This window comes from Megascapheus bottae, chromosome 7 (assembly GCF_031878675.1).
Source record: "Megascapheus bottae isolate mThoBot1 chromosome 7, mThoBot2.hap1, whole genome shotgun sequence".
Taxonomy (NCBI): Eukaryota; Metazoa; Chordata; class Mammalia; order Rodentia; family Geomyidae; genus Megascapheus; species Megascapheus bottae.
In genome coordinates, this window is record NC_143515.1 from 3,555,045 (window position 1) to 3,570,104 (window position 15,060).

The following is a 15,060-nucleotide window of genomic DNA, read 5'->3' on the forward strand; positions in this document are numbered from 1 at the left end:
ACTTATCTGGTCACCAGATAGAATCCTAGAGAGAAAGGTAATTGAGGAAACACATTTCTTATGAACACCAGGGCTTATAAGAAGTCACTAGGAAGTAACTGGTAAAACCTGAAAACAAAACGTTGACTGTAATGGATGGTTAGGACTTACAGGTGATGTCTGTCTTTAAAAACAAAAACAAGCCAACAAAGAAATCTGCTGGAAGTATTCTGAAATTCAACTCGGATTCTGCAAATGTGTTTCTGCCAATAAAAAAATCATCTCAGCTTGGGCCGGGAGTTTGGCCTAGTGGTAGAGTGCTTGGTTAACATGCATGAAGTCCCGGGTTCGATTCTTCAGTACCATATATACATAGAAAAGTGGTAGAGCTCTAGCCTTGAGAAAGCCCAATGACAGTGCTCAGGCCCAGGTTCAAGCCGAGGACTGGCAAAAACAACAACAAACAAAACAAAAAACCAAAAACCCCCCAAAAAACTAAAAAATCATCTCAGCTATACCTACATGAATGCGTGTATTGGTTACCATAATTAGGTTCTGCAGTATGAGTTACTATATGAAATACTGTGGTAAAGATAAGAAAGCAAGCTAAGTCAAATAAAAAAAGCAACCTTACAAATTTGGGAAAAGGCATGAAAAACAAAAAGAATGGATGGAAGGAAACAAAAGAGAGGGACTAGTTGATAAAAGGTAAGCCAGTTATTTGCACCCCAAATAAGGAAACACACAAAACAGAAAACAGGTTCCCAGCATGCTGCCTGCTACTTATTTAGTATGCACAGAATAATATTGCATGGCCTATATCACTTCCATTTGTCTTCTATGGGTAGCCTACACAGAATATTTTTTTAATTCTAAAGCAAACAAAGGAGTACTTGATTTAATGATAAGAATAATAAGTATGCTACTTTCTGAGTTTAACTCCTAGTTAGCACTCTGTTTGTTAAAATACAAGCAATTGAATACTCTTGTAAAATAAGGTGATTTTAGCATTGGCTGGTCTTGAGTTGAACAGCCTCCAGATGTGTTTTAGGCAGAGAATTATGTGCTATAAAACAGGAAAACCCTTACTTTCAGTACACTGCAGTAGAAAAGAAACAGTGAACAAGAGAATAATAGTTCTCCTTCAACAATATGCAATTGCTTTAATGAATCTTTGTTGCTTTATTCAAATAAAAATAACTACTTTCTACACTGCTAAATTTCTACTTTACTCCTTGATAGTACTTCTAAACTGTTCCAACACCAATTCAGGTATTTTGAATGGTATCAATAAGAGACACCACGAAAACAAATGATAGGTTAATATTTCCAAATCTCTTCTGTTTGAAGTAATACAACACAAAAACACAAATGCGTATCTGAGAAGAAATGAAGGGACCGCTTTCTAGTCAACATGGTCTAACAGAACTTTCTCTGATACTCTACATGTTCCATACTCTGCCGCCCAATGATTGCTAGTAACTTATGTGTTTCACTAGACAATTGATTGATGGATATTAAGGATGAAAAAATAAACCTTCATTTTATTTGATAATCACACATGGCTAGAGGCAAGCATAAAACAGTCTTTATTCTACAATCATCTTTCTGCCCTGCCAACACAAGTGTTATGATTTCACTTACCTTTCACTAGGAATACACATACCTAACACAAAGCCAGGATAGGGGGAATTAGCTCAGTGGTACATACCTATATGCTGACCTCTGTCTATTAGGGCATTGTCACTGAAGGTTTATTTAAGCATGAAGGTATTGCTCAAACCCTTCTAAATATAAGATTGAACTTTCCATCTCTTTCTTTACTTCCACTGATGGCCACTGGCTTCCTTTTCCAATTTCTCTCCAAAGCTATCAGATGACTGAACTTCCCAAAAAGAAAGAAAAATGGGTGAGGTTTGTAGTTCAGTGGTAGAGTGCTTACTTCGCTGGTCGTAAGGCCTTGGGTTCAATTCCTCAGCATAGAAAAAAGAGGGGCGAGGAGAGAGGAAATGAGAAACATGAAGGCAAAGGAAGTGTACTGGTATATCATCAATGTGCGTGGTATATATATCAAAAGGAATGCACTACTGCTTTAATCTTCAAGTTTTATATTTAATTCAAAAGAAATGTGAGCCACAGGAATAGAAACCAAAATGGGCATTTCCTGTAAATTTACATTTATTATATTAAACTCACAATTTTGTATGGGATTTAACTTGGTAACGTTTTTGATGTTTTAAGCCTATGTTAAATTTTAAGAGACTGTAACACACAGTTTGGGTTCAATGGTTGGCTGGTCATAAAACAACAATAAAAGGCAAACAACAGCAACAACAAAACCACTGCTTCTTCCAGAAGCAAAAATGGACTATGAATTATAAGTATTAAAAGATCCCTTTACATATGATATATTTAGTCAACTATAGCATGTTAAATATGCTTAACCTGAATTTCAAACAATGAAGTGCTGACAAAAGAATCTAAATTTAAAAATTATAACCTAAAGAAAATAAATTTAAATTGTGAAACAGTTAATCTCATTATTAAATGTGCTAAAAAATGGTTTTAGGTTTCAATCCAAATACTGGTGATTCCATAGTTCCTAAAATGTAGGCAAAGTATTTGACTGTAATTTTAGGTGTAGGACAAAATATAAAAGGATTGTAGGCTCAACCCAGGAGAAGCACTGGGTCAGGACTGCAATTTCTATTAATTAGGTATCCCAGCTGGGCAGTGGGCTTGCAGCTGTTAACTTGATCAATGACTTACCTAAATGTCATCTCTACTGATTCGCTTATAAATTACCAGCAAGTGAGACTAATGTACAGGTGCTAATTTATTTAAACTGTTCTCTACAGTTCTACATAGCTTTATAAACTGCATCTGGCACCTAATGTTAGCTGTCAGTTGTACTTAGACATGCCTGTCCTAACGACTCTGTTCATTAGAAGTGAGCACAAATTATGAAATATTGTGAAAAATGATACATCAAATGGAATGGGCACAGCAAATCAATTAGAGAAACTTCACACAGCATATTCATACTGAGGAGAATAAAACATTCTGGTTTTAGAATGAGGTCTATAATACCAATTAAAAAGTAATTGGTAGACCTCAGCAGTGTTATATATCAATTTGCTGGCTTTTTTCCTGAAATTCTATAGTAATGTAGAACTTAACTTTTAGTTCCCAAATAAAGACATTAGTAAGCACAAGTGCAACTCTGTACTCATATATTTAACAGAAACGTCTCTCCAACCTAAAATTTATAATGACTATATGCTTAATTCAAAAAGGAAAGTGTAAGTATCAGTGGACTTCAACTTTTCTGTGTCAAGAGTATGATTCTAACTAAAAGCATTTTTTGGTGCATTAAAAATTTAGAGTCTCACCGGGCACTTATGGCTCACACTTGTAAAGGCTGAGATCTGAGGATCATGGTTCGAAGCCAGCCCAGGTAGGATTGTCCATGAGACTCTTTATCTGCAATAAATTACTCAGAAAAAAGCCAGGAATAGTGCTGTGGCTTAGATGTTAGAGGGCTAGCCTTGAGCAAAAGAAGCTCAGGGACAGTGCCCAGGCCCACCACCAACAACACCACTACCAACAAAAAAAGGACTTGGAACTTACAGACTGGAAGCCGGGAACCTGGTTCTTCTTTCCCACTTGCAGGATGTGGGGGGAGGAGGAGGGGAAGGCTAAGAAGCCGGACATTAAGGTAAGGAAACCCGTAGCCAAAAAGGCTGGTGTTGCTGGCAAGGTGAAGAAGAAGGCTACCGTTAATGCTAAAAAAGTCCAAGAAAGGGGTGCCCCACTGCAGCAGAAACCTGGTACTGGTGTGAGGAACTGGTAGACTCCCCCGGTCTGCTATGTATTCCAGAAAAGCCATGTCCAAGAGGACATATTCAGCTGCGAAGTCCAAGGTTGAAAAGAAAAAGGAGAAGGTTCTTGCGACTGTCACAAAACCAGTTGGTGGGGACAATCACCTTTGGTAGCCGGGTGGTGAAGCTTTGAAAAATGCCTAGATCCTATCCCACTGAAAATGTGCCTTGGAAGCTGCTGAGCCTGGGCAAGAAGCCCTGTGGTGGACATGGGCAAAGCCTGCCGGCCAGCATGGCTCCAAGGACCGTCCTCTCACCCTCACAGGACAACACAGAGGCAGGAGAGTGGTTTTCTTGAAGTAACGGGGCAGCGGCTTACAACTTGTGACTGGACCTCTGTCCCTCAATCGTGTTCCTCTACATAGAACACATCAGAAATTTGTTACTGCCACCTCCACAAAAATTGATGTCAGCAGGGTGAAAATCCCCAAATACCTTACCGACCAGTACTTTAAGGAGAAGCTGCAGAAGCCCAGATACCAGGAAGGGGAGATCTTTGACACAGAAAAAGAGAAATATGAGGTTACAGAGCAGCACAAGATTGATCAGAAAGCTGTGGACTCACAATTTCTACCCCAAATCAAGGCTATTATTCCTCAGCTCCAAGGCTACATGAGATCTCTTTCTGCTCTCACAAACGGAATTTATCCTCACAAAATAGTGTTCTATACCAACAAGAGCCTAATTAAATCATTTATACATTTTTAAAAAAAGGATCTTGAATCTCAATACAAAGCAGATTGGCCATCATTATTACCCATGTCTATTGTAACACGGCAATGTGTCCCATGTCCACAATGTTCCACAAGCCTCACTGCACCATTCACCCTCCTTAGTTTAGTTCTTTTCAGCCTTCAGACACAGGGACTCTTGCTACTCCTCTCTACTGTATGACAAAGCCCACAAAGTTCTAACAATACCCAGAATAAGTTTTATATACTCATCAACATTTTGTCAGCAACCCGTGAAAACAGGTTCGGTGGAACAGAACCCGAGAACCATATCATTAAGATCCATTTTCCAAAGATTTCATGCATTCAAACGATCTTTAGTGCAACACTTCATACAGTATTAATTGCTAAGAATACCCAGTTTTTATCCTGAGAGATCTTCTGACAATTATCAGTAGCACTAGATTAGTTTACTGAATAAGAGCAATGGGTATTTATTTTCAATATAACGGAAGGGATTAGGTAATACCACACTTCTATTTTGAGTCAGAAAAAAAATATACCTGCCAATGACTTCTGTTAATTTTCTATTATACAACTAAAAATAGTTTCAAATTCTAGACACCTGACATTTTTAATAAATAATAAGCTTTCCAAACAGTGTAACTTGAAAATAAGTACCAATACTAAAAATAATTATTTTTACTCAGAAATGTTATTCATTACATTTCTTTTATACTTTTACCAAGACTATGCTCTTCAAAACTCCTTATTAAAGAAATACTTTACACAAATCTACATGTATATTAGGTATGGTATACTAAGTGAGGCCAGAAGACTCAGTTCAAACTTAGTTCTCTGAAATAAAGTTATAAACCTTGAAATCAACAAAAAGAAAAAAAACCACAAGGACCTAAAATAGCTGGCATAAAATCATGGATTTTACCTGGAGTCTGAGGGCTCTTTGTTTTAATTAACATGTTTAAAAAGTTTAATCTACCCTGGCAGGAAGGTGAGAGGGGTTAGAAATGGACACACAACACAGACTTCTTAACAGTAAAGGATTACCACCGGGCCACTCAGTACAGGGGTAAATGTTTACTACCAGCCATAGTCAGGGCTTAACAACCATACTGAAAACAAAAATCCTAAGGTACTTTTAGTTAAATTATATTTACCATACTAAGTAAAGCAGAGAAGAGAGCAATTTACTGCAGAAAATATTTCTCAGAAGATTAACCTTGGAAAATAGAACATAGGTTTTGAATAAGAGGTTATCTTGTACTTCCTTGGTATCCTTGGCAATTTAAAAACAGATGCCTATCTCTAAAGGTTTTTTTTTTTTAATAAAGATCAAATGTAATGTTGTATACACTATGTTCCTTGTTAGCATTTCGCATATAACCAACCTTTCAATATGTGATGGAAGTCTTATAAAGCATAATTAAAAATGCCTTTCTTCTGCCTAAAAATTTCACTTCTGTGAAATACCTAATTTCCTAATTGCACTAAGTAAGTGGTACTCTTGCTAAATTTTAATTTTTCTACTAAAAATGAAACATATTACAAGAAAACATTGTAACTTCCAAATAGATAGCAATAAAGGGATGTTAATATTTGTTTATTTATTTATTTAGATAGATGGTTTTTCTCTTCAGAATTAACAAAGCACCTTTTTTTCACCATGGAAATCTAAATAAGACTTATCACCTATATTGCCTCTCCCGATTCACAAATGTAGCTGAAACTCTTATAAAAAGGATAGATTTCTTTTTAAATGAGCATGGAAATATAATGGGTATGTAATTGTAACGCTTTGTGGAGAGCTGGTTGTTACTGTCCTTTGGCTTTTACATCTCCTCAGATGCCAAGGGAATCCATTAAAATTAATAAAATGCCAAAAGAGTTAATTGATATAAAATGTGAGATTCAGTGAAGCTGATCAATCACTTGCAGCAAAGACTAGCGTGGCAGAATTATGTCACCAGTGTCAAGGAAAATGGCACACACTCACTTCCACATGGGCTTTAGATTCCAGGCAAGGTGAGGCACATCGCCCCGCAGGTGAAAGGCAGTCTCCCCTTTTAGCTGATCAATGGTAAATCAAAGTACTCAACAGCAGCTCTGGTGATTCTCCCAGCATTCAGCCTCAGGAGGCATGACAGATTTGTGTGACAAAGGCAATAACAGATAGGGAATGATTCTGGTTATGGTAGACTGTGCTTCTTATTATTGATAGTGATGAGAACAGTCACACATTGTATTCATCTCCTACTCCTTACTTATATCCTGAGGTGGGCAAGCAGATATTATTATGTTTGAGGGGAGAAAATAAGTAGAAGAGAGCTGTGACCTGTTCAACATCACGCTTGTGATACTGAAAGAATCCTGTAGTTCCAGATTCTACATCTTTCTATGGCATTTCAACTACAATGAAGTTATCAAAAATAAAATCAATTTAATAACAGGGTTCTACATAACCAACATTTACAGTATCATTTCAGATTTCTCTAATATTAAAGGGATAATATGGATACTGTTGTTGACACTATTTAACAAAACATTGAAAGAAATTTCAGTATATAGGAAAATTGCTTCAAATCTTAAAATAATTTTGCCTAAATATATTTTTATATATTTTTATTGTAATTAATAAAAGGGTTACATGATATTTGCCATATAGAAGGTGCATTAATTCACATACATTGATACCCTTTCTCATGTCTTGGTACCCTTTACCCTATCCCCACCAACCCCCCCTGTGTTGGTTTTCCCCCCTTCCCTCTCAAATTTCAAATAACCAAATACAAATAAATTCAATATATCAGATAACAAAGTGAGGTACTGTAACAATATGAGATACCCAATGGACAGCAAAGGAGATGAGAAATAACATAGTACATTAAGGACAACAATCATTCGTTATATTTGCCTAAATATATTTTATAAATCACTTGGGCACTCATATTTTAACTACTAAGTAGCATGCAAAAATCAAGTTTCTAAAATATGTAAAACAACCAATGGCTTGATCTGAATACAATGGCACTTAATCTATCTATGTAAAAATTATAGTAGGCCTAGATTTTTAATTGAATTAAATTATAGATGATGTATACTCTGCATAAATTATAGATCATATCTGCTCTGAAGATTTAATAATCCTCACAAAATAATTTTTAGCTCCTAAAATAGTCAGTAAACAAAGGAGCAAAGAAATAGCCACTCTAAACAACAGAATTCATTTTTAGTATTGTGTGAAAATATGTAATTCTTCACACAGAAATATGACTCTGTTCCTTTCAATAGGTTAATTATGCCCCAGGCACATGCAAAAAAAAATTGCAGAGCTGCATGAGCTGGGCACCGATGGCTCACATCTAGCTACTCTGAAGGCTGAGATCTGAAGATCACAATTCAAAGCAAGCCTGAGCAGACAAACCTTGATGACTCGGTCTCACCAATTAACCAACCCCAAAGCTAGAACTGGAGGTAGCAGTGACAGTCATGTGCAAAAAAGCCAAGTGAGAGTACAAAAACTTGATTTCAAACCCTATTACAAAAAAAAAGGGGGGGGGGGGTTGGTAGGTTGGCTGGTAGTGGGAAAGGGCCTGCGTTAGAGCATTGTTAACGCATGGACACACACAGACCACAAGGAGCTAACGGCTGGTTTTGACAGTGAACAGTAAAAGGAAGAGTAGGCCCAACGGTGGGGATTTAGAAGCTCCCTCTGTTTGACTCCCTGAATGAAAAGAGGCTATATTTTGAAGATAGTAAAAGAATCACAAAACAGGCAGTAAGACAGCTGGAGAGCACAGAGAAATGGAAAGGCAACAGAGAAAAGAGGGTTTTGCAGCTCCAACTACAGATCCCTGGGAGAGAAATGATATGACTACAACTACAAGGTAACAAAGCAGGCAAGAGTTGGAACCACCTGGCCTGAAAAACCTTAAATCCAGTATGAAGATTTGGTATGACAGTGACTTGTCCCCTGTGGCTTTGGACATTACGACATTTTGTCACTTTTTGTGTATTATAGGTAGAGGCCTCCTTGAGAAGGGTTCAATTGTTTTGGGACAAAGGTACTATAGGAACCTGAAACCAGGGATTAATCACGGCTTAGGGAGCCCAAGAACACCATGCCACATTGTCTGAGTGGCACACGGACAATGAGAGGGGTTCTGAGGTTCTCCAGATCCTAATTTTCTCCCACAGGCAATTCATGCTGGACAGGGTCTAAAATCTGGAAGATGGGCAAACAGTGCTCCTCTTTCCAGCCCAAAAAGTCAGCAGTATATCCCCTCCCCACTTTCAACACATTGTGCTAGTAGCACAAGCTGGGGCTTAACAACTGATAAATAGCCAAAGAAAACATGGTATACATCCACAATTGAGTTTTCATCATAACCAGTAGAAACCTTGGGCTCTAATAGCAAAGATTTGCAACAGAGCAAAAACTTGGTACATAAGGCCATATAGTATGAAGCTAATTGAATGGACCTCTAGGATATTGAAACAAAAACCATATAACGAATGATTGCTGTCCTTAAGGTGCTATGTTATCTCTCATCTCTTTTGCTGTTCCTTTGTTATCTCATATTGTCACAATATCTCACTTTGTTATCTGATATATTGGATACATTTGTATTTGTTTACTTGAAATTGGACAGGGAAGGGGGGAAAACCAAGAGGGGGGGTGAGGGGGAGGGTAATGGGGACCAAGACATGTGAAAGGGTATCAATGTTATGTGAATTAATGCACCTTCTACCTGGCAAATATCATGTAACCCTTTTATTAAATACAATAAAATAATATTTTAAAAAAGAATGAATTATGTCATTTGTATGAAAATGTATGGAACTGGAGATAAAGGGTTAAATAAGGTAACAGAGTTATAAAGACAAATAGTGAAAGTTTTCTCTCATATGTGGAATCTGGGAAAAATTTTAGTAACATAAATGAAAAGGGCAGACTATTTAGGGTGGAGACCAAGTAGGAGGGTAGAAGGTTAAAGGAGAGGGTGACAGACTAAAATATATAACATGAATATAGGAAAATAGGAAGCAAAATCTATTAAAATTGTTTTTAAAAAGGGAGGTGATAAAAATATAGAGGGTGTCATATGATCATATGTGATCCTATTTGCACAATTAACAGATGGTAATAAACAAGCAAATAGTAAATAATAAAAGTTAAAACAAAAAAGTAAACTTTCCACAAAGTATCTGAAACATTAAGAGGTAGTCAGAATAATTTCATTAACCTCAACCTCAAACACGAAGAGAAGGCCCAACAGATTTCCTTTCCATAGACCCAAATCAAAACCAAAAATATTTCATCAAAGTCACAGTACCAAAATATGCACTAGAAAATCAGCTAATCAAACCTGATCCTTGCGATCACATTAGAAGAATTAGGGCAAGACACAAAGGGGAATTAATGGGAAAGTTTATTTGGAAAGCAATAGACTTAATTTTAATATGGACTGAGACTGGTGGCCACCAGTGTGAGAATGACCTATATAGTAGGACTTAAAAAAAAAATTAAAGCTAAGGAATCAATTTGTAAAAGAAGTGGCAAACATTGAAAACTAGAAAACATCACTAAGAGAAACTAACATCTAAACAGAAAAGAAACATCCAGCTCATTATCTAGAGATTCAGCACTGCCCCTATCAAAAATCCTAGTGCCACTTTGTAGAAATTTAACAACATACTACAGAGCTACATGAATCAAGACAGACTACAAAGGAATTGAACTGGTAGCCCTTCACATTTTTACTCAACTGAATGCTGGTAAGAGACAAAAGAATTCTATGGGAAAAACAACTGTCCTTTAAACACATGTTTAGACAATTGATGTTGAGACAACTGAAAATCTACATGTGAAGAATAAGCCATATCTCTTACATCATTAAAAAAAAATCTCAAAATGAATCAGAAGAGCTAACACTATAAAGCTCTTTGAAAAAAGTAAGAAGTCAAAACTTAAGTATACTTCTGAGAGGTATAAACATGCCTGAACAAAAACTGTGTTCATAGCATGTGTGTTGGTAGCAGTATCATTTATAGTAACAAAAATGGAAATGATCCAAATGTCATTATCTGATGACTAAAATATGCTGTCAATCCATTTAGTACAAAATTACTCAGTAAAACAAATGAAATCCCAATACATGCTACAACGTGGAAAAATATTGGAAACATGCTGAGTTAAAATAATAAAACTGATTAAGTCTATTTATATGAAATGTCCAGAAAAGGGAAATCTACACATAGGAGATAGAAGTAGATATTTAGAGCTTGGGAATAGAAGAAAGGGAGAGTGAGGGCTAAAGGATGGAAAGTTTATTTGGGAATGATGTGTACATTCCAAAATTGAGTTGTGTTCGTCTGAATGCACAACTCTGCACACTAAAAATGAATCATTTGAACACTTTAAATGGCATGCGCAGTTTGTCTCATGAAAGTTACTTAGAAAGAAAAAAAAAAGGAAACAATAAAAGAAGCTGTTTTGGGAAATAAGGCACGGGGAAGCAGAGATTATACTTCGATGTGGAAGTCTGTGGTCCAGGCCAACAAGCTCACTAGCTACCTTTTAAAGGGAACACAGAGAAAAATGGAGAATATCGCTTGATTTTTATTTTCTTGGGTTCTTAAAAAAAAAACCTGTGGGTTTTTTTTCATTGTTGTTTTTGTTGCTTTTAGTATATTGACACTAGAATCAATTCCCTACAGATACTAAGAAACAACTACATAGCTACATGTTATATAATGATGTTTTAACCCATGCACTACAGTGGCCCTATAAATTTACATGGGACAGTGATGTTGCCAACCCCTTTAAATGTGTGCTGTTCACAAATGATAAAATCATTTAATGACACATTGGTAAGAATGTATTCCTGTCATTAAGAAAGGCTATTTTTTTCCCCAAATGACCAAAAGTTTAAGGACAGTTAAAGAAAAACATATGTCCCTTATTCTTCATTTGTTTTATAAACATCCACAAAGATGACAAAACAGGAACTGAGGAAATTATGAAGCAGTGGCATTTGAAAGAAAGCCATGTGACGTGTAAAGATAAAGTTTTGGTGCATAATCTGGGAGAAAAAAATAAAGGAAACACAATAAAAATGAACTGCCCATATTTTTAGGGACCTTCTATTCCATTGTTCATGATTATTGTTAACTGACACCACTCTCTGCTTGTTTAAAGGATCTGATTCTTTTAACTTTAATATTTATTTGAACTAACTGCAAAACAAGGAATTATCTGGGATTTTTCTTTCTTGACATACATATTGTTATGTTTCACCTGTACCAAATGGTTATTTTAAACTTAGTGAATAGTTCTTTTCATCAGAGCAAAGTTTATTTTGTTTAGATGGTTTAATTTGGTTCTCATGGATGCTCCATAAATTCAATAGAGCATGTAAATCCTTTCTTACTCTCAGAGTCATTGCTTTTGTGGGTTTTAAAGACATTCACTGAATTGGATGGAGGTGTGGTTCAGCTGGTAGAGTATTGGTCAATGAGTGAAAGTGGTAGGTACCAAGTTTGAGTACTGGTCTCAGACTTATTCTGTGTAAACCTAGGATATTAGATGTTAATTTTTTTTAAAAAAAATCAGAAAAATCTTAAGTTCTTATTTCTAGTACTAATTTTCCTACTCCCTGAAATAATTGTTTCAGACCCTTTCTAAAAAATTTTTATTGTCAGGGTGTCATACCTTTTTTTTTTTTTTGGCCAATCCTGGGCCTTGAGCTCAGGGCCTGGTCACTGTCCTTGGGCTTTCTCAAGGCGAGAGTTCTACCACTTGATCCACAGCACCATTTCTGGCTTTTTGCTATGTATGTGGTGCTGAGGAATCAAACCCAGGTCTTCGTGCATGCTAGGCAAGCACTCCACCACTAGGCTAAACTCCCAGCCTCTTTTAAAACATTAAAAAAAAATATTTGGGAGAGAAGGTGCGGGGGCACACAAATGGAAGTAAAAAATAAATTTTTTCTGTAATCCTAGCTACTAAGGAGGTTGAGATTTGAGGATCATAGTTCAAAGCCAGCCTGGCAGAAGAGCCCCTGTAAGATTCTCACCTCCAATTAACCATTGTGGTTCAAAGTGGTAGAGTGTTAGCCTTGAGCAAAAGAGCTCAGGACAGAGCCCAAGCCCTGAGTTATAGCCTCACAAATGACAAAACAAAAAGTAATATTTTAGCTGGGCCCAGGGGGCTCACGTCTGTACTCCTAGTTACTCAGAAGGCAGAAATCTGAGGTAAAGGCAAAAGTGGAACTGTGGCTCAAGTGGTAAAGCCTCTGCTTTGAGAAAAAAGTGAAGGAACAATACCCAGGAGCTCCTACTAGCACAAGAAAAAAAAGTATTTTTGGCCAATATTACTTTTATTAGGAATATAGAAAAATTCAAGAGAGAAACTAGAATGGAATCCTGACGGCAACTTTCAAATCACTTGAAGTATCTATTCCTTCCTTTTAAAAATTCAAGTACATATTGAAGTTGATTTTTTTTTTAAAGGTATCTATTTCTGGTTCAAATATAAAACTCTCCATAGTTTATACTGCTTCAAGCAGAGTAGCATCTCTGTTTGAAATCATGGCTCCAACGTGCAACGTAGGATGGCATTTTTCCTTATTCTGACAACCTGATAAAAAATTTACATAGAGGGCAGGAGCGTAGACTAGTGATAGAGTGCTTGCCTGGTATGCACGAAGACCTGGATTATATTCCTCTAGCCTTGAAAAAGCCCAAGGACAGTGCTCAGGCCCTGAGTGGAAGCCCCAGGATTGGAAAATAAATAAATAAGTAAGTAAGTAAGTAAGTAAGTTAATTAAATTACATAGAACTAAAGGGTTTATGCTGAAGAATACTTCCAATATCTGTAACTTTACAGCAATTACTTTTCCCAGAGAGTTCACTGTACTTACATCAATATCCTCTTGAGTAAAAGTTTCTGGATCTTCTCCCATCATGTTGGCTAAATGTCTCTTTCCTATGTTGAATTCTTCAATCTGTTTTTTAATGAAGTCCTCTGTATATGTTTCATGTCTCATGGCTGGAACATTTTTTGTTGTTGTTACAACTGTGGTATGTATTAGTCTTAATATCTAACAAAAAATACAAATGGGAAAAATTTGATATTAAACAGTGATCTAATAGGTTACTGTCTTTAAAAAACAGAGATCTTCAAAGTTTTTTTTTAAATAACTGTCCTCATTCCCCAGGAATCCAGAAACAAAAGTAAAAGGTCCCCTTAAAAAAGTTGTTATGACCCAGCAATCCCACTCTTGGGCATTTACCCAAATATTCAGAAACAAGCCCATACCAAAACTACCAGCACAACCATGTTCACTGCAGCACGATTTACCATAGCAAAGATATGGAACCAACCCAGATGAGCCTCAGTAGATGAGTGGATCATGAAAATGTGGTATATTCACACCATGGAATTCTATGCTGCCATCAGAAACAATGGTATTGCCCCATTTGTAAGGAAATGGAAAGACTTCAGAAAAATCATAGTAAGTGAAGTAAGCCAGACTCGAAGGAACATAGGCTCCATGGTTTCCCTCATTTGTAAAAATTATTATATGTCTAGGATTCTCCCAGCAGAGGATCATAATAGCTCAAAAGTTATGTACAGTGGCCATATAGGATGAGGCTAAGTGAAATGAACTCCAAGATACGGAAACAAGAGGTCTTTTATCGTTGTAATTGTTGTTCTTAATGTACTATGTGAAGCTATTTCTTTTTTCGTCTTTTCCCCTTATGGTTTATCTTATGGTTCATGTTGTTACAGTATATGAATGAGGTACCTGGTATATTGTACATGCTTTTGTTTATTTGAAAAAGGGCAGGTAAGAGAAAAGCTAGATGAGTGGGAGAGGGTTGGGGGGGAAAGTGGGAGGAAAACATGGGAAGTGATAACAACTGTTTAAAAAGTAATGTACCTACTGTCTGATAAATGTAACTGAAACCCCTCTGTACATCACCCAGATGATAAAAGTTTAAAAATAAATACATTTTAAAAATGAAAGCTATCACAAATTGAGGCCTGCACAAAAGCCACACAAAAAGCAAGTTAAACTACAAGTACTTCAATACCCAAAAGCCCAAAATATCTGTGATTCACTGCACCTCCTTACGTACTATAAAATCAGTATTTGGTACTGATTGGTCAAGGACAATGAGCTGTGACATTTGATACATATGGGATATGTAAACACAGTCAAGTAAAGACTTGAAAGAAAGGGATACATTCTTTGTGTGGCACCCCCAGACTATGGGACCACATAGCCTCTGAGTTTGAAACAGTCAAATGTCTTAATGGGGGAGAGGCTTTGTTTAGCTTAAGACTTGTACCTCTATTAAATTGGCACAGTGAAGCAATTACTTCATAAACACTGTGAAGATTTCTTCTAATTTTGTACAACATGCTAACTGTAGAAATGAAGGTTTCCTATCTTTTAAACATCAGTAATTACGTCTCACTTACTTAGGTCCTTTTACTCTAC

General features: G+C 36.5%; 1 protein-coding gene and 1 pseudogene across 1 annotated transcript in view; one reads left to right on the forward strand and one right to left on the reverse strand.

Annotated features, from left to right (window-relative positions):
* Mrps9 (mitochondrial ribosomal protein S9) overlaps positions 1-15,060 on the reverse strand; it is a 60,064-nt gene that overhangs the window by 32,599 nt on the left and 12,405 nt on the right. The window contains exon 2 of the mRNA XM_090336294.1: positions 13,474-13,653. Within this exon, the coding sequence (XP_090192420.1) occupies positions 13,474-13,653 (180 nt within the window). The remainder of the gene's footprint in view (positions 1-13,473; positions 13,654-15,060) is intronic.
* On the forward strand, positions 3,653-4,568 carry LOC150060184 (large ribosomal subunit protein eL6 pseudogene; annotated as a pseudogene).